Here is a 19,931-nt window from a genome sequence, read left to right as displayed (position 1 = left end):
GAAAAGTGAAAACCACACCTATGACACATATTTTTCAGCAATATTACAATAATTTATAAAGGCATCAAAACAAATTCAACATCTATTAACAAGCTGATTTTTGAAACAACATTTAAATTATGAGGACATTTTGGTGAAGTTGAAGGCACCTTGGAAGGAGGTGGAGTAACAGTAAAATCCTTCTGCAGCTCCTGCTCCCTCCCATTGCCCAGCAGCTCTTCCTCCTGCCCATCAGCCACTGGCACGTGGTGCAGGCAGGAGGAATGGCCCTCTCTGTACACCAATATTTACTGTTCCACCCCAGGCACAGGTTCTGAACATTGATTGGAAAGAGACAAAACATTGCTTCAGGTTTTCGTGTTCCTTTGTGTCCGAGCAAAGGTCGAGGAGGAGTTTTCCTGTGTGAATGATTTTGCTCTCAGCATTCTCAGGGAACCACGACTGTGCTGTCAGAGTCCCAGGGGTGCTTGTCAGCCAGAGGGAGGCTGTTGTGGGGCTGGATCCCGAACTGTTGCTGTGTGCTGGCTCTGGGAACAGCCCTGCTGTGCCTGCCTGGAGCTCCAGCACGGGCAGTGGGGGTCCTGTGTGTGCAGGGGCCAGGGCCAGCTCTGCAGCAGCCCCAGGGGCAGCCTCGCTCAGCCAGGAACGGGCTCCACCTGCAGGGGCACTGCAGGGAGTTCAGCATTTCGCCAGAGGGGACTCTTGATTCGTACAAAGCTGGTCCTGTAAAAGGTGCAGCAGAGGCAGCAGGAGAGGGGAGACCTCTCAGTGCAGCCCGGTTTGAGAAGGACCTGTCACTGCTCCTGCTCACTAAGGACCTGCTGGAAGAGGATGAGTTGCTTCAGGTGGAGCTTGAAAGGAGGAACGTGGCAGGCTGTCAGGACAACCCCCCTGGCCCAGCTCCAGCTCTGCAGGTACATTTCCCCTGTGCAGAGGGTGTGAACTGAAGCCAGGCCGGGCACTGTCCTGGAGGGACTTCCTGCTGCCCTGGGTACAAAGTGGCCAAGAAGCAATGGCCCTTGGAGCCTCCCTGGTCCAGTGAGTTGGTATTTGGCTCCAGCTGTGAGCGGGATGTGAACAGAACTGCAGATCTGCTCTGCCTGACCATGCAGGGGCTCCTCCCCCTGCCCCAACCCCGCCTTGGGCACCGGGATTGATAAGGGAAAGCCAGGCAGCTGAGAGAATCACAGACAGCATGTGGGACACAGGGTGCTGGTTACAGCCTGTTTACTGAATCACCTGCCTTCTGTGGGAAAAGCTGCTTTATCAAGTCATAAAACCAGGGAAGCTTCTCTGTGAGCCTTGCCATCGCCCTCTGCTAAAGTCACACTCTGCAACATCACATGTCAGTGAAACCACTTCTGCTGCTCCCTTTGAAAGGGGTTCTTTAAGCAGTTTAAATTGTCCATTTGCAATAAATCAGTGGAGTTGGCAGGATCCTAAACCAGGATTTATGACAGGACCTTCGTACAGGTCAACACAGCCCCACCATCCTGCCCCAGCAGCTCTTCAGGTGCCAGCTGAGTTACCATTGGTTTTTTCAATGTATTAACACATTCCCTGGGTTACTGAAACCTGAAAATATCAAGAGTGGGTCCCTGTCCCTACAGAATGATTTATTAGCAGCTCCTAAGAGCCACTGGTTTAACCTGATCAAAATAGGAAAAGGAAAGCTGAGCCCTAAAATCAAGGGAAGTGCCTGACCAGCCTCCAAGGCAGGTTGTGAGAAACGCTGGGAAGAGCTTCCTCTGCAACAGCAACCTAAGGAGTTTTAATGAGCCTGGGAAGCCACAACTGTTGGATTAACTGTTCCTCGGAGTTCAACTGCCAGATTTGGTGACAACCTTGGCACAGGAAAATGTTTTCCACAGGAAGGAAGCAAAGAGTCCTCCCTGGCACTGCCCCGGGAGCAGAAGTGGAGCAGGCCCTGGGTCCATGTGTCCCCCGTGGTGGCAGCTGGTCCCTGATCCCGCAGGCAGTGCTGGATGGTGTGAGCTGTCACACGAGGCTCCCTGGCCAGGACACCACCGTCAGGGTGACTTTGTTGCGCTGCTCCTTCAGCATCGGGATCAGCTCCGCGTTGCTCATTCCGATGGCCGGGACTCCGTTCACGGCCACGATCTCGTCTCCACACCTGGGAGCACAGGACACACTGGGCAGGCTGAGGGAACCCGGAATTGCAGCCCCCAGGGTCAGATCACCCACCCTGAGCCAACGTCACCAACTCCTCCTGGGAGCAGCTTGTTCCCTTGTGAGTCCGAGGGAAGAGAAAGGGAGGACACTGCTGGTGGCAGAGGGAATGGCCCCAGGAGCACAACCAGGGCAGGGACAGCAGAGGGAGAAGCTGCAAGGGCAGGTTTGTGCTGTCCCACACTCCTGACCCAGGTCACTGCTGCAGGTCAGGCACAGTCCCCCAGGGGAGGTGCTCTGCAGGCTGGAGCTGTACTGTCACCCTGCAGCTCAGGACAGCAGGGGCTGAGGGTCCTGTGGGATCTGCCCCTCTGGCACAGCAGCACCTCTAGAGGGCTGGGAGGTGCTGGAACCTCACCCTGGCTCTGATGGGGAGACACATCCCTGTCCTGTCCTCCCACTCCCACTGAGCCCAGTCCTCCCACCACAGCTCTGGCCTCTCCCAGCTCTGAGGAGAGCAAAGCCTGGCTCCCTCCACCCAAACCACAGCCCCTGCAAAGACCAGCCTCTGTCCTTCACAGTCCTGCACTTGCAGCCTGTGGGGAGCCAGTTCCTGCTTCCCAGGGATAGCACTGGGGCTCCTCCAGCTCCACTCCTCCCCTCGGGGATTTCTCAGCTGGGCAAAGCTCCATTTAAGTTTCCTTTTATTGCTTCTGTTGGGATACTTCTGCTTACCCAAGAGATATTATATTCTAGAACCTCCAAGATTCATCTCAAACATCCCCTTTCTACTTTTCCCTAATTACTCAATTAAGACCTTTACAGCCCTTTAAAACCTAACTGTTAATTCCTTTTCATTGCACCTTTATGGAGAAACCAAAACACTCCTTAATACAGGACTTGGTTTGTTACGTTTGGCATCAGCATTAACTGTGCAGTTGAGTGTGTAGGAATTACAGTCGTTAACTTTTAGCTGGGCTGGTCTCAAGGGGCAAAGGGAAAACCCCGGGACTGTTTGTGATGCCCCCCAGCCACCCGGGTAGTTCACACCTACTTGAGCTTCCTGTCCCGGAAGGCAGGAGTGCCGGGCACGATGGTTTTGATGAAGAAGGGCTGGTTTCCTTTGCTCTCCTCAAAGCCCCCAACGATGCTGAAGCCCCAGCTCTCCAGGTTCCCTTTACTCAGGACAATATCCTGGCAGAAGTGCAGGTAGCTGTGGCAGAAACAGAGAGAGCTGGTGAGAGCCTTTGAAGGAAAACTGCCTGGCCAGAAGCTTCTGATTCCCCTCAGGGAAAGCACATGGATCCAGCTATGTCACAGCCTCATTTTTTTCCAGGATTTGAGACACCCCTTTGCAGGGCTAATTCTAAAATCTGACCATGCCAGACCTTTGGACTCTTTTCTCAGTGTTGTCAGAGTTAAAGAGTTAACAGGAAATTCCCATTCTCTGGAGGGGTCTGTGACCTGAAAGACTCAGGAATACCTTCAGGAATTCTCCCAAGGAACACATGCCCAGTGACAAACTCATGCTAACGGTGAGCAGCAGCTACAGCCACACAATTCCTGAGAGCAGGGCTTGCTGTCCCAGCTGTAAGGGCAGGCAGAGTGCAGGCAGGCACAGGGCAGGCACTGAGCAGCTGTCCAGCCCTGGGAGAGGGCAAACACGGGAGGCAGAGCTGCCTTTCCTCTGCCTGCCAGCTCGGAGCGTGGCCTGTCCTGAGGATGCAGGGTGGCTCTAAGCTGAGAGCTGCCAGGCCCGTTTTTGGCTGCTGGCCATGGAGGTTTGTCTCCTCAGGGAGCCTGGGAATGCGATGTGAAGTGCTCAGCAGCACTTGCTGCCCAGGGTGGCACAGCGACACAAAGCCTTGGCCAGGCAGGGAGGGGTGGCAGGAGCCTCCCGTGTGCCCTGGCTGCCACTCAGGGCTCGGTGTGAAACTGCTGCTCCTCACCCCTGAGCTGTTCCAGCAGCTAAGCTTTTCCTAATAAACATTTTTGCCTCGAGGGCTTCGCTGGAGCCGTTTGCAGAGGAGTTTCAGATTTCAAAAGCCTTCTCAGTTCACTTCTCACCAGGAGAAAGATCCAATTATCTACTTCAAACTGTTTACTTTGGTAGGAGTTTTTCACACATAAACACACATAATCCAGCTCCAGCTTACTGATTCCTCCGTGGATTCCTTCCACAGGTACCACACAAGTGCAAAAACAGCTCTGAGACACATCTGGGGCAAATAAACAGCCCTGAGAGCAAGAGGGGCAAGTGCACAGAATGGAAATCAAAGCATCAGACATAAAGGCAGTTTGCTAGAAATCAGTTTTCAGTACAAAAGAAGAGGTTTCAGGAAGGGAAACATTAATTTAGTATTATGTAAAATGACTGTGGGAAAAGAATTGAGGACTTTAGGGAAGGTGGAGGTGCCGGTTTTACAGTGCCAAGCCCGATGCTGAGCTGGCACTTCCTCAGCCCTTTGGGAGTTTGGAGTGTGCAGCTCCAGCAGGGCCCAGGCAGGAGCACCACGGTGGTGTGGGAAGAGCTCAAACTTTGTGTCCCTGTCTTGGACAAACCAGGGAAGAAGGCAGGAGGAAAACTGCTTTTCCACCCCCAGGAGTTACCCATAAGCCATACTGTGCACAGTTACTGTTTTCAAGAAGCAAAGGTTTTACAGAGAAAAGATACATCAGTCTGTGACCTTGGTATTTCTGGTACCTTTAGGGTGCAGTGTTTAGGACACAGACCCCCTCCAAACCAGCATTTGAGATGGTATTTTGTACTGCCTATGGCTGGTATTGATTTAACATAATACCGTCAAGAAATCAAAGTTTCTTGCTCTATCTGTGACGAACAAGCAGCAGCAATAAATGGTAGTAAACCACTGGAACCCTCTCTGCTACCAGTTAACGCAAAGAATGGAGGGCAGTGAGTTTATGAGGACAGCAGGTTTGCATTACAAGACAAGAAATGCCAGCCCTTGGGTCAGCACAGCCAAGGAGTTGCTCCCCAGGGTCCCAAAGAGGGCACAGGACCAGGGCTGTCCTCTCTCTCTCTCTCTCTCTCTCTCTCTCTCTCTCTCCTAAAACCCACAGCAGTGCCTGGCACAGAACCCAGGCCAGGCTGCAGGGGCTCCACTGTCACAGCACATCCCCAGGAGTGCCCAGGTGGCAGCTTTTGACAGAAACAGGGACCACAGATCAAGAATCAAAGCCTCAGTTAAGCACTGTGGGCTCAAGCGCTGCAACAACCAGATATACTTCCCTAGTTTGGGTTCAAACTAGAAAGAAATACATTCCTCTAGAAACAAAGGGATATTTCTGCTGGATCAGAGGAATAACTGAAAAAATAAAAGCTGAACAAACCCAAAATTGCACATGCAATAAGCATTAAACTCTCCCACTGCACTGCAGAAGGTTCTGGCACACTGAGGCCCTTCAGCAGGGCAGCCCAAAGGAACAGGTGCCACTGCTGAGGACACAGGGGCAGTTTGGGCACACTGCAGGGGATTCCTGCAGTGCAGGGTCAGGGTGACACACGTGGGGTCTATGCAATGGGCTCCTCTGCAGCACTGCAGGGTCAGTTCTGTCCCAAGGAAACCCAGCTCGGGGGGGGGTGACCCCAAACACTGCAGGGGGACGCTGGAGGGATCCTCATTTCAGCTGCACCTCCCTGAAACCTGAAACCCCAGGTAGCATTGCCAGGGGACCAACAGCGGTGTCTGTGGGTCACCAGCCAGTTCCTACCAGGTCTGACTGCGAGCACATGGGAAAAGGAGTGAGGAAGCACAGGAATTTTTATTGTTGGAAACAAGGAAGAAGATTTGGTGAGTTCTTGAAATGAAATGACCTCACCAGGTGCCTTCTGAAAACCCTCACGACCAGAACTGTACACAAGGACAGGGGCTGGAATTTGGGCTGGAGCAAAAGGAAGAGAAGAGCAGAAAGGGCACCTGAAATCCTGCTCCAGGTCCAGTCACAGTCAAAGGAAGGGGGGCAACATTAACACCAGCAGCAAAGAATATCAAGCAATGTATTAAATGGCAGGGAATGCCAGGAGACTCCTGAAATGAGGGCAGGTGATCCACGAGCAGAGAGGGATTCCAGTCCCTGGAGCAGAACAGGGTGTGGTGAAGCTGCAGGTCACCCACATCCAAAGAAACTGGGAAAAAGGAAGAAAGGAAGAAGTACAGCCAGGTTCTGTCTTGCTCTAGTGCTGCAGGAGCACCCCTGAGGAACACACAAAGGCATCTGAGGGTTTGTGCTCTAGTTTGGACTCAGCTCAGGGCTGCTTCCCACTAGACCTGCCCAGCACAGACAGGGATTCCTGGGAGAGCAGAGGGAATGGAAGGAGAGTGCTGAGCACAGGCCAAGTTACAGTCACTCCAGACACAAAAGCCCTTCCTTGGGCTGGTTTGTTCAGCATTTACAGGCTGCTAAGTAACTCAGGGGTAACACAACAGAGCCTTTGTCAAGTGTTTCTTCTTTCAGGTGCCTCAAGAAACAAGGCTGTAAATAATCCAGGCTTCCCACAGAAGGGTTTGGCTTTACTCTTCCACGTGCATCTCCTGCACAATCCTCCTCTAGTCACTGGGATGACAACAGGCTCTGCCTTTCGCAGCTCAGTTGATTTTGGTGCAACTGCACAAGTGAGCAAACCAGACTTTCGCCTTTCCAGGAAGTCTTAGTGCTGTCACCTGGAACATCCCGTGATGCTGCTAAAAGCTGTGCTCAATCTGTGCTCCAAAGCCTTGCAGCAGGAAAACTCAGCTATTCAGAATCATTTCTGCTTCATGCTAAAGATGACACAATTACAACAGCCAAGAAGAACAGACTGAAAGAATGTCTGCCCCTAAGTGAGATGAGCAGATTAGAAACTACCAAACAGTTCCAGGGTCTGGCTTGTGTGAGGAGATCTAGAAGGGGAATTCAGTTAATACCAGAACAGGGGCCGGATCAAACATTGACTATTTCTCTTTGAAAACAGGGGCTTCAGGAGCTTCTACCACACGGTTACTGTCCCACAGGAGTGGGGCAATGATGGGTCACACCATAAAAGCTGTGGAAGTTTCTTATGCATTCATTACACTGTGATCTCATTGGCAAGCAAGGCTTCCCACCGCCTCACAGCTAAATGGGAATGCCAGCAATGCTTCCAAGGTAGTCAACAAAGCAATTAATTCCCAGTGTTTGAGTGAAAGTCAGGCCTGTGATTACCTGCTCTGCACAGCCGCTGAACACACATACCTGGGCAGTCCCAGCCATGTGATCCAGAGGGGGGACCAGCTGAATCCCTGCTCCCTGACGTCCAGGGGTGCCTCTGGCGAGTTGAGGGAAAGGATTTCCAAGGCTTTCAGTGTGACTGAGTGGGAAGCAGCATTAGATTTCAGTGCTGCCACAGCTTCATAATAGTTCAGATGAGTCAAATCAATGCCATTGATGCTCAAAAGTACATCTCCTGTTGATGAAATAAAAAGGGACTATTATAGACCTTCTGCTTCGAAGCCCGTTTCTGCCTCAAGGTGTCATGTGGAATCCTGTTTCCAGCCTCACTTTGGTGTCCAAGTCCAACTTTCACTGAAAAAAAACCCCATTTCCAAAAGGACAAAGGGTCCCAGAGCCTCCTTACCTCTCTTGATTCTGCCATCCCTGAAGAGGCACCCGATGGGCTGCACACTCGTTACATAAATAGGGAGCTTGTTTTTGTTATCTCTTCCACCTCCAATTGTTATTCCTAAAGATTCCTTTGGTTCCTTTTTGATTGCAACTGTCTTTTCATGACTTGCATATCCCTGAGGTAAATCCTACAAAGGAATGACAGCACAAAATACAGCTTCAGTAATGTAATCAACACAAGAACCCAGACCTGGGAGATAACCACAGAACATTTATCTGTTATCCAGAACATTCCAGCAGTGTTGCTGGGTGGCAAAGTCAGCTCCCCATGTCTTTGCTCTGGGTGGAAATGCAGAGTAGTGTTTCCCTGGTGAGCCAGCAGGACCAGGGCAGTGCTGTCCTGGTGTTCCCACATCCATTTTGCTGTGGAGATGCTCACTGAGGAAGATAATTTTACACTGAGGAAAAGCTTTGAACTCATTTCAAGGCCATTCCTATCAAGCAATCAAGCTCTGACTAAGTGTTGAGGTTGCAGTGAGAGCACACATTAGAGCACAGGCTGTACAAACAGTATGGAAATGTTCCTGCAGGATTAAATCAAGGAACCACACTCCCTGTATGACAGCTACCTACGGGACTCAGGGACACTCAAACACACAAGCCTAAGCACATGCAGCAAGTTTTCTCACCCAACTGGAAGTTCTAAACACAGAGTAACTCTCTCCTGGTACACTAGGCTGGTGATTCTCCTCTGGCTCATGGTGCCTTCTGTGTTGCACAAACACACACTGCAGCCTCAGAGCACCAGTGTCCTCTGGGATTCTGCTCCTGCACCATAAAGGCCTCTGGCCCCACACCAGCATCACCTGGGTCAGTGCAACACCCCGAACATGTGGGGCTTGGAAGGTGTGGAGAAGCAAGTCTCAAGCAACACATGAATGGTGAATTCCTCATTGCCCTTTCCAGACAAGAAAGGATTAAACACCAGTTCTGCATCCACATGAGAGATGCTGAAGAAATTTTGACACCTTTTCCCTTAAAATGATGTTTCCCAGCAGATGACAAACTGGTTCTCCAATACCAAAAGCCACAAACCTGCTGCTTTTCAACAGGTCAAGTAGCAATGGAGCTGCTGCTCAGCCTTACAGGATAAGTCAGCACTGCAGAGCAAACACAGCCCCTCTGCTGGGCCAGGAACAAGCAGCCCTTCTGCCCTCCTTTGCCAGCCTGACCTTCTGGTAGGTGGATTTCCGTCTGTAGTGGTTCTGGTCCAGCCGCCTCCGGTGGTGGACAGGGCTGCCCCCACTGCTGCTGCTGCTGCTGCTGCTGTTGGAGGAGCTGCCATCCTCTGCTGGCTCTGGCAGCTGCACCCCGGGCTGCCTCAGGATCACAAAGTTCACTCTGGATTCAGTGGTCTGCCAGGAGAAACCAAGAGTGAAAAATAAATGAGCAGTTAGGGACAGCCCCTGCCATTCTCCTGGGGAAAGAGAAGGGTTGGCATTAATCCCCACAGAGTCTGGAACAGCTCCTTGACATGCTGCAAAGTCTTTTGTGAAGAGCCAGGGAATGCTGTTGGAAGAAGAGGATTGGCAAACACTAGCCAGAAGGAACAGGAGGAGAGGCAGGCTTCACTCATCCCCCCTCTCCAACAAATGCCAAGCAAGAGAAGTTGGAAAGGGATGATTAACTCCTCCACTTGAGTACAAATAGCCAAAATGACATATTGTGTTGTGATCCAAGGTGAGCAGAGCTGAAACACTGACTGGGCCACACCATTGTCGTGACGAGCACTGGAGGCTTTCCTTTCATTGTAAAGAAACTTCTTCAAGCTCTTTCCCTCCCAGCCTGTGCTCTCCATTGTTCCACATCTCCCAGCCATTTTTCCCCCAGAGTACCTGAAGACACGACCTCTGCTCTGAGTCTGCTGCCAATTAAACACTTAACCAGCTGTATGTCTGGCCTTGGCAGAACTACAGGGGAAGTCCCCACTATTGTTACTGCTCTTCTGGTTTGGTTTGTTCTTTCAGATCACTTGACAAACCCTTATTGGGAAGGACTCCACTGGGGTAGGGTGGATGTGCTCCCTTGGGTGTTTCCTGCAGGGCATGACAGAAATTCAGTTGCTGCTTCAATTCTTGCCACAGAAGGACCCCATTTCCCTGCTGCCACAGCACACAGGCAGCAGGGAATTCCCTGGCCTTGGAAGAGAGACTTTTTAAGTTACATTTAACCAAGAATTGGAGTTAGCCCTCAGAAGAACAGATAACGTTTGGAAAACTGTCACAGTTTTACAAAAATATTACTTCAAAAGGATTCAATCCCCAAACCTAATGAAGCCAGTTCTGAGACTTCGGTGACTGGTTCCAGTGGGATGAGACAGAGTTCCTCTTCTGGGAATTGTGTGTCCACATTGCAACAGAAATACAGCAGCACTTGTGGGATGCAAACAAGTTCTAAGAGGCCATAGAATGGAATCACATATTTAACATGAAAAGGGATCCACGCACTGTGCTCCTCTGATTGCCAGGAAGAGAACTGGTTCTCCCTCAGCACTGACCTCACATCCTTTTGGGATATAAACAGTGTCATGAGATGTATTGTGTCAGGATCCTCAGATAAAACCTCAAACTGGAGGTACTTGCCTAGGAGATAAAGAACTTAAACTGATCTATGTGATATCTGCTGCACACGAGCAACCCTTAATCCTTTCACCAAAATTCCTTGCCCATGCTTTCCCCAAAACATTTGGCATGCTGCAACAGCAGCAATTCCTCATTGTACAGGGGAAGACCACCCCTCCTCTATCCATTTAGCATCTTGGAATGTTTTCGGTCTGAGGGGCCCCACGTTGTTTTCTAGACTCTTCCCAAATACAGGGAAAATGGGGAGAAAGGGCTTCAAATCAGCCCGAAGGGTTTTGTTCTGTGCTGCCAGCCCATCACAGCTCCCAACAAGCACCTTTCCTCTGTTTGAATCACAAAGGGCCGTCCTGATCCCTGCCCTATGAATCCACACAGTGCAGACAACATTCCCTCTGCAGGAAAGGCTGCGAACAGCACCAAGGAGATCCAATCACCTCGGATGAACCACTGAGCCATGAGCCACTGCCTGGCCCCAGAGCTGTCAGAGTGACTCACAGTGATACACACTCTTCATGTTTGTCTTCATGTGGAAGTGGTGATCCCACACATCCGCAGGGAAGTCACTTTCCCAAAGAGATATTTGAAGGAATGCAGGTTGCTCCTGTGTGTTCTGCCAGCCCTTGGGTCAGAACAGGAGCCCTGCCATCAGCCAAAGAGCTGCAGAGCATTCCCATCCACATCTTACACCTGAGCTCACCTGGATGATCTGTGCTGCGGCCTCAGGTGTCCCTTGCCTCAGATCCTGCCCATTTATTGACAGCACTCTGTCATTCCGACTCAGCCTCCCATTTTTGGCTGCCAAACCTCCCTCTAAGAGATCCAGAATAAAAATCCCAGCCTCGTCAGTCTTCCTGATCAGTTTGATTCCCAAGGGTTCGGAGCGGTCTCTCTTGATCAAGGTGACGTGGATCACTTCCCGGTTTGCAGAACTGGAATCCTGCTGTGCAGTCTTGTTGGAAAAGCCCTTTTCCTGCAGGACCATGAGGTGGAGAACAGGGCCTGGGTGGCGCAGGAAGGAGACAGCCTGACAGTGAGTCACACTGCTGATGTTGACACCATTCACCTGAGAGACAAACACAGCACAGGCTCTAATCAGGATCCATGGAATCTGGGCTCTGTGCACAGGGTGGGACATCACCCAGCTGGAGCAGGATGTCAAACTCCCTGTTCAAGGCTCTAACTGCAGCAGCTGCTTCTGAGGCACATCAGAGAGCAGTTTTCTCAAAAAGAATGAAGAAAGCTGCAGATGAAGTTAGACAGTAATTGCTGGTGATTAACTGAGGGCAGGGAGAGATAGGACACCTCACATACCAACAAACCTAACACTGCAAAGTGTTCAGTCATTCCTTCCATCCCTTGGCAACTTTCCCTTAACTTCCAGCCTTCAGTACAGACTTGGAAAAGGCTCAAATTGAAGGCTGCCTATCCTCCCTTTTAAGCTGAGGAGTGGTCCACAGTCCACAAGCTTCTGGAATCACCTGGCTAATGACGTTGTTACCAAGGTAACTCAGAGTTCTCACTTTGTCAGTTGTCACGTAAGACTCTGTGAAGTCTTTTGGGACTAAGTGTGGGGACCTGCCTATTAACACCTAGCCGAGACTGAGACATGTACAATCCCACTGGATAACAGAGAAGTTACTCCAGTGGTCTCCCTAAGGAACCAGGTCAGAGATGGGATCAGCCACTTGTGCATGTGGGGCTGCCACTCCTTCATGGAACCACAGTCATGGAATATCCTGAGCTGGAAGGGACCCACGAGGATTATCCAGTCCAACTCCTGGCCCTGCACAGGACCATCCCCAGGAGTCCCACCGTGTGTGGGCATCAGGAAGGATCCCACAGGACAGTGAGGTCCTCGTGGCCTGTCAAATGCCTGGGCAGCCAGGGCTGGAAGTGTCCCCTCCCTGCTGCACAAAGCTGGTGTCCCCTTGGTCCCCCACTGCCACACAGGTGACTAACCTGGGAACTCCCCTGACTGTGGGCTGGTGCTCTGCATTGCTCACATCACATGTCTAATGCTCACTTCACTCATAAGGTCACTTTGGACCTGCCCATGGAGAACATGCAGCTTAAGCAACGTGGGAAAACAAGCAATTATGAGACTTCCTGACTAGAGCGTCGCCCTTTGGAGAGAAACGGAGCTACTGCGTGAAAATTACCAGATAGAAATCTTCCACTTTATCCAAAATGGTCTAAATTTAGACCATCAAATATGCAAGGGAAATATGAGTGTGCCTGTAAGGAGCCACAAAGTCTGCTCCTCAGCCCCAGCAGATACACAATGCTGCTGACACACAGGTCTGATCAGTGCTTTAAAACCCTCAGCTGTGGAAATTTCCCAGTTTTTCCTGGCAGCTCTCCTCCCCCAGCCCTCATGTCAAGTCAGGAGTAGCAATGGCACTACCAGTGGGGTTTTTCCTACCTCCAGAATATGGTCCCCAGGTGCTATTCTCCCATCTGCAGCAATCACAGAGTCCCGCAGCACTTCCTGAACAACAATGTTCCCCAGTGGGGTGTCTTTACCCCCCACGATCCTTATCCCCAGCTCCTCCTCCAGGTCTTCTCGGTGGATTTCAATGGTGGTGGTTTCAGCCACAAGACTCGTTCTGTGAGGGAGGTCTGCTTGAGGAAAGTGAAGAGAAAAAACAACACATTCATAGAATTTTCCTTCTCGTAGCACCACAAGATTCATACCCCTGGCAGGCTGTGTTCAAAGCCTGGAGGGAAAGCAGCTATCAGGAGACAAAAGGTCAGACGAAAGGCTTAAAAACCCTCTGTTTCTTTACAGTTCCTCCAGAATGCTTCCCATTTTCTCCTAGCTTATGCTGAATTCAAACTCTTTATTATTATGGCTTGAGTTCTATTAAAGGGCATTCAGTATGTTTTGGCTACTCTTTAGAGGTGTATTTTCCTCCTGCGACAGCTGTCCTGCTAGAAGCACACACATAGCAAATTCCAATTTCCATGATGCCCATTAGGGAAGGGGACTACCCAGTAATTACTGCTCTGCTGCTGCAGTGACTTTACCATAGGCACCTCACCGCAACTTCCTTCCTCTAATTTCCTCTGCTCCTCTTTTCCCAGCCCCCCTGTAAAACAGGAGTCATGTTTGGCTATTTCCCAGCATCCTGAGGATGAAGCAATGCCTCACTTTGAAGATGAGAGTAGTTGTTAGCAGGTCCTATTGAATCTCCCAGCACTGGGCCGTTCAGGCAGCCCAGCACGGACACAGCCCAGAGCGCTGCTTGGCAGGGTGAAGGGCACTTGCACCAAACCTGCTCCAAGTGCACTTGAGGAGAAGCCAAGAGAGAAGTGAAGTGACCCGTGTGCTACCTCTGTCCCAGGCACAGCAGTTGTCAGCTCCAGCTCACTTGGAAGCTGAGAGTAACTTTGAAAGAGGCACAGGGATTTCCACGCTGCTGCCTCCTAACAGGGCTTGAGACAAGCGGGGCTATACTGGAGATGGTTATTTTATCTGCAAGGCTTTCAGAACTGACTATTAATCCAAACCCTAACTTATGCTGTAAAAACACACTCACTGCACACCATTAGGGAGGGACTGACCAGGAATATACAGGAAACTGTATATTTAATTTTCCTAACGAGATTAAAAAGAACCTGGAACAGTTCCTAGTTACTAATTATTTGGCTCCACGTTCACATGGACAGGGACTGCCTTTGTTTCTGCAAAGAATTCTGCAAATACTCGCTGCTGTCTAACAGAGGCTCTCCAAATGGTTTTGCTCAGTTCTGTGCTTGCGAGCAGATCCTGCCACCCCTGATGCACATGAACACATCTCCCTTCTGCTCAAGGACAAGCTGAGCAAAGAGATTACTCTGATGGCTGCTAATGGCTGAATAGCATTGAGGATGTCTGAGAGTGTTGGGGACACTTTAGAAACTGAACTGTCTGAGATAATTACCTCATTTTTATATTATAAAAGATAAATACATAATTACACTTGTGTATCAAACTCTCACCTTCTTCAGTCTCCTCAAAAGCTGGATTAACCAGCCCAGGCTCAGCAGTCCCCAGTGACACCACAGCAGCTCCAGAGCTTTCTGCCACAAGTGATGAGCCTCCACCTGGTACCTCTGCATCCTTGGGTGTGTTTGTCTCCCCCTTGGTGGGAGGATCTTCCTTCCCTTTGGAAATGGGATTCTTTTTCCTCTGTAGTTCAGATTTGTATTTCTTGAACCCAGGACACCTGGAGAGAGATTGTCAGGGTCTGTCAGTGCTGTCCCTGCCTGGATGACCTGGCACATGCAAGCTCTGGCTGACAAATGTATGTTCCAGATCTCACCAGCTGCAATGCTGGTAGCACAGATGCTAAAACTTATTCTCATTTGACCTTCAGCTTCCACCTGTACTAATATCAGCTTAAGAGCAGGCTTGCAGTTTCACTGCTTTCAAAATTATTAAGCAAATTATTTTAAGAAGGAGAACATAAGAGGAATGAGAGTCTCCCTTGCTAAATATTTACCTGGCAAATACTCCACGAAGAGAACAATACTTAAAATATAAGCAAATACTCAGCTCTGACGTTTTAGAGATGACTATGAACTGTATCTTTATGCAAAGAAGGTGGCTCAAGTTTCAAGCTGGGCCTTGAATTAGGCTTTGTTTTTAGCACACAAGAGCAGCAAGGGAGGCTTGTGCATTTTGTTTTGTGGAATGAGCCCTGCCCCTCAGACACACTCCAGCCCCAGCCTCCTCCAGTCCATGCAGTTGATGCCTCTGCCTCAATGAGAGCAATTTAGAGTTTCTAATCCCACTGGGTGCTCCCCACACAGAAGTAATTCTCCATCCAAAATGTTCCCTGTGCTCAAATAAATACACCACAACCAGCCTCTCTCAGCACAAGGGATGAGGAAGAACAAGCTCTTTTATCGTGAGTCCTTAAACAAAAGGTGACGGGTGAGGAGGGTGGTGAATGCAAAATCATCACTTTCAGAGACATGGATAGTATTGGGTGTTTACCACTCACTTTTCAAATTAAACTTGACTATTTACATTCTGGCTAAACAAGTCTCACCCCAGTATTACTTCCTCTGGTTTATTCCTACTCATTTATTCTCCAAGCAGTAAGATGATCCTGAAATTTAACGACAGGAGCTGATTGATCCACTTGTGCCCTCTTTAGATGGCAAGAAAAAAATTCATTTTGCAAATGGCAGAGAAATCCCCTGAGAAAATAAGTTTTTAGATGCTTCTTATTTTCTTAAATCTTCTGCTATCAGTTAATCTCACTTAAAACTGAAAAATAGGAACACCCAAATCCCAGGGTGAGTTTTTAACCCGTTTCTTTCCTCCCCATTTTTCAGTGTGACTAAAGCCACAGCCCAGGTGAAACAGTTTCACTTCCTAGAATACACCCCTCAAGGGAGATACAAACAACTATGAAGTGTATAAGAGAATGATACAGTTTCCAGACAGCTCTCTAAACATTTGAGGGTGCCTCCCTCTCTCCTCACTCTTGTGCCAGAGGGATTAAGGAGTGACAGGAGTTTACTGATAGCAGGGCAGATTTGCAGAGCAGAGGAAGGCCCAGCCCTGGTGTGAGCCATGGCCCCAGCCCTGCAGTCTGAGCACTCGGCCTGGTTACAACCAACCAGGACAAAGGGCTACTTCGAGAAAAAGGAGATTGTAAACTTCCACTGCTCCAGGGAAAGGGGCACACAAGCACCTTCCAGCACTTCCCCTGCTCTAACATAAGCTCTCAGCTCATGGGGACCAAAGATGAACAAGAACCACCAGGGACTGCAGAGGTATCCCAAGTGTAACTGTTCCCTGCACGTTGCTCAGCTGATTTTTTAAATATGCCACTGCCACTAAAAGCTCCAACACAGCTGAAGGAAACAGCCCCTGGAATTTCTCACTGCCCACTGACAGAACACACGGTGCCAAGGAAGGGCTGCTTCCACCTGCACAGGGTTTGTACTTAGCTCCCTGTCCTGCAATCATTAACCAGGCAAGAACAAGGGTTCAAGTGCCACAGCAACAGCTTTGTCACCTGCACTTCTTTTAAAGCAACATCATTCTGCCTGCCAACAGCTCAACCAGCAGTGGAAGCACTGAAACACAAAAAGTCTCCCTTCCTCTACACAAGAAGGACAGAAACAGAAATGAAAACTAATTTTCATTTTCTTCTCTTTCTTGGAAAAAGAATGAGAAGATAATGGAATTATAAGTAGGTGATTCAGACGCTGTGTAATGTGCAGCTTGGAGGGACTTGCATTATTTGAATCAAAGACTTATGTATTGCACATCTTAATTGGACCAATTAAACTGGCAACACTGCAGGGTCCCTGGCTTTCAGAGGGCTGACTCTGTGCCTGTCTATCTTCTCTGTGCAAGTGAAACAAGAATAAGCACGTTTATAATCGTTTCAGAGTTGAGTGCCCCAGATCAGGATATACAAACATATTTTTGGTAAGTTTAGTGTCTGCAGAGGAGCTGCAGGTGAGCAGATCACTCTTGGCCTCAGGAGCACGTGTGAGCTGGGCTCGCAACACACACACACACACACACACACACAATTACCCTGTCTGCACACACCCACCTCTGCAGCCTCACCCTCTGTCATCTCTGGTGTCCCACCTTGCCCCAGTTTAGGAGCTGCTCTGAGAGTGGATGTGTCTGCCGAGCAGCACGACAGCCCTGGTGTGACACAAGGACAGAAGGGGACAGCACCTGTTGTGCAGATGAGCCTCCAGCTCACAGCGCTGCATGGTCTGCTGGCACTCGGCCTTGAAGGGACACAGCACAATCAGCTTATCCAGCAGGTTCCGGACCAGCAGGCTGGACTTGTGGCACTGCTGGAAGGAGAGCTTCTTCCTGTCCATGGGGCAGAAGCTGTACTCCTGCATGAAGTTCTCGAGGCACCTGAAGCAGTAGGTGTGCCCGCAGGGGGTGTCCATGGGCTGCAGCAGGGGCTGCAGGCAGATGTGGCAGATGAGCTCATCGTCCACCTCGTCCTGGAAGTTGTAGAGGTGATTGTCCAGCACCAGGTGGGACTGGCCACACTCGGAACACAGCTCAGGTACCTGGGACACATGTTCTTCCAGGGCAGGATCAGCCATGACAGCCAGCATCAGGCACTCCCTCGCTGGGGACACTGCTCATGCAGCAGCTCTGCCACAGGACCTCTGGGGAGAGGGAGAGAGAGACATTTCCAGCCAACTGCCCTCTGGAGAGAGCTAATTAAAAATTAAACTGAATGCCTGCCTTAAGCTTCCTCCCCCTGGAACCTTCACCCCCACTCACCCTCCTGGGGCTCTTCCTTCCGGAACACCCCCATGGATGAACAACCCAGGGATCAGAGAACCAAGGCCCTCGTTCAGCAAAAGGTTTGAGCACGTGAGTAAACTGAAGCTTGAGTTCCTTTCCATACACACCATGACACAGGCCAGACAAACCCTGCCCAACACATGGGCTGGGACAGCTGAGACAAAGCCTGCGTGTTCTCCAGGGAGAACAACCCAGGGAGGGAAGGCAAGGATAACCAAGACAGTAATTTTTAAACTGACAATTTTTCCCTTGCTTTCCAGATTATACCAAATACTTTGAAGATATGTACATCGAAAAAGCCATTTGGAGACTTCCAGTTGTTTGGATTTTTGTTTCGCTTTTTTTGGGGGGGTGGGGGGATGATGTAAAAGAAGAGGAAGAAATTTCAAAAGAAACTTAAATCTAAACCACATTTCCTTCCTTTTAAGCCCACTCCCTTAAAAAAAATTTGTTTTAACAAACAATGCATTGTTCCCCACTCATCCATGCCTGAGTTCAGCCATGGAAACAAATTTCCTATAAAAAGACTAAAGCTTCCTAAGTGGAAAAAATGTAAAGAATTGTCCACATCAGTGTTGTAACATCACAGAAAGGTTTGAGCTCTCAGTAAGGGAGAGAGAGAGAAGAGGTAAACTGAGTCCTTTGTAGCTGTTGCTTTGATTTTAATAGAAATATCTTCAGTCACATCCATTTTGAATGTTGCCTGTTGTAATTCATTTCAAATTCCCTTGAGTTTGCTAGCAGGTTACTCTACAGCACAGACATGACTGCAGGGAGGGCTTTTTGAACCTGGCAGTTATTTTAATGAAGTAAGAAATGTGGTACTAAATGAAGCAAACACTCTGTGAGACACAGTGGGGGGTTTTGTGGTGCTGAGGTGTTTTGAAGAGTTTGGAGTTGGGTAGTTTCTTTTAAGTTTACATAAAAAATCCCAGGCTCTTTTAAAACAACAAAAAAAATTGCAAAACTCTGAGGAAATGGAAAATTTCTGAAAGGCAAGGTGGAAAATATCTGCAAACAATTGCTTTCTCTGGAACAGGTAAAAGCCAAGCAAGAGTGAACACTGGTCTGTACCAGTGCCTGGAGGCCATGGCTGGCACAGCAGCACCTGGGGAGGAGGGGAGACAGAACAATAAGAGAGCAAGGATGGCAAGAAAAAATTAGTCATGGGCTTCTAGTAAAAACCATCCATCACTCCAATTAATTGCCAGCTCTTTAATTAAAGGGATAACGTATCACCAACAGAATGAAGCCATTTCACAGGGGAACTTTTCCCCTCGTTCACTTCAAAACATTCAAAGGTTCCTGTCACGGTTCCAGGTGGGTACAGGGCAGGAGTTGTTTGCTCCTCTCTCCTGCTGCTGCAGTGCTGGGAAGCACCTTCCCCTTGAGGAGCTCAGGCTGGTGAACATCCCTAACTCCAGTTTGCCTTTACTCCCTCACTGCTGCAGGGCTCACTCGGTGCTGCCCAGAGAAGACAGCTCACAGACAGCACATGAGCTAATCAAAGCACATGTATCCATGTCCTGCTCTCCCGGAAATACCCTGTTCCTTGGTGCTTTTCCTGAAACAGGCACCCCTGACATTTGCTTTGTAAGAAATCCTCAGCTGATCTGGAGTTATCTCACAAGTGAAAAAGAAACATTTCAACAACAGCCCATCACCCAAAGTCCCCTCCCAGTTCTAATCAATCAGCTCAGCACCAGCAGTTAATGAACATCAGGCTTCCAAGGCAAACACCTTCCAATAAGAAACACTTGTGCTCCAGGTTGTACTATTTGCATAAAACTTTGGCAGGTTATTAAACAAATCTACTTTCTCAGCAAAAATAAACCCCATGGTAATTTTGCTGATAAACTACTTTTATATGGGGGGTTTTCAGATTATTTACCAAATTCATTCTCTCTGTGTTTAAAGGTTATAAAAGATGAATCCCATTTATGAGTAATTTCAAAACTCCTGGAAGATAAAAATATCACCACAATCTTGCTGCTTTTATCTTCCCTGGAACTCTAAGCTAATCTGCTGTCTCACCTCTAGATTCTTGAAAGCCAGGGGTGAAGATTTCATTTAAAGTGCTGGGGTGAATTTTACATTTATGCCACTGTCCTTTCCTTCCCATAAGGAAAACAGTCCTGCAGAGCTGGGGAACCCAAGGCTGACACCTCAGAGCTGAAAGGCAGCCCAGAGCCTTGGACAGGGTAGGAGGCAGAGAGCAGGAGGGCAGCAGGCTCCAACAAGTCTCCTGCTGCTCAGTGACTCAGGCA

At 49.3% G+C, this 19,931-nt stretch overlaps 1 protein-coding gene across 2 annotated transcripts in view; it reads right to left on the bottom strand.

The window, feature by feature from the left end:
• Positions 1-30: 30 nt before the first annotated feature.
• Positions 31-19,931, bottom strand: part of LOC127472518 (ligand of Numb protein X 2-like) — a 29,922-nt gene continuing 10,021 nt past the window's right edge. For both annotated transcript variants that reach the window (XM_051790892.1, XM_051790882.1), the window contains exons 2-10: positions 17,068-17,522; positions 14,355-14,581; positions 12,796-12,992; positions 11,071-11,436; positions 8,964-9,146; positions 7,745-7,919; positions 7,363-7,573; positions 3,185-3,343; positions 31-2,134 (exon numbers count right to left, since the gene is read on the bottom strand). In XM_051790892.1, coding sequence (XP_051646852.1) covers positions 1,999-2,134; positions 3,185-3,343; positions 7,363-7,573; positions 7,745-7,919; positions 8,964-9,146; positions 11,071-11,436; positions 12,796-12,992; positions 14,355-14,581; positions 17,068-17,468 — 2,055 coding nt within the window. In that variant the 5' untranslated portion in view covers positions 17,469-17,522 and the 3' untranslated portion in view covers positions 31-1,998. The remainder of the gene's footprint in view (positions 2,135-3,184; positions 3,344-7,362; positions 7,574-7,744; positions 7,920-8,963; positions 9,147-11,070; positions 11,437-12,795; positions 12,993-14,354; positions 14,582-17,067; positions 17,523-19,931) is intronic.

This window comes from Manacus candei, unplaced genomic scaffold, assembly GCF_025592945.1.
Source record: "Manacus candei isolate 608988 ecotype Guabito, Panama unplaced genomic scaffold, ASM2559294v1 h1tg000003l, whole genome shotgun sequence".
In the NCBI taxonomy this organism is placed as follows: Eukaryota; Metazoa; Chordata; class Aves; order Passeriformes; family Pipridae; genus Manacus; species Manacus candei.
Note: the sequence above shows the minus strand (reverse complement) of the source record. Positions and strands in the feature narration are given on the sequence as shown.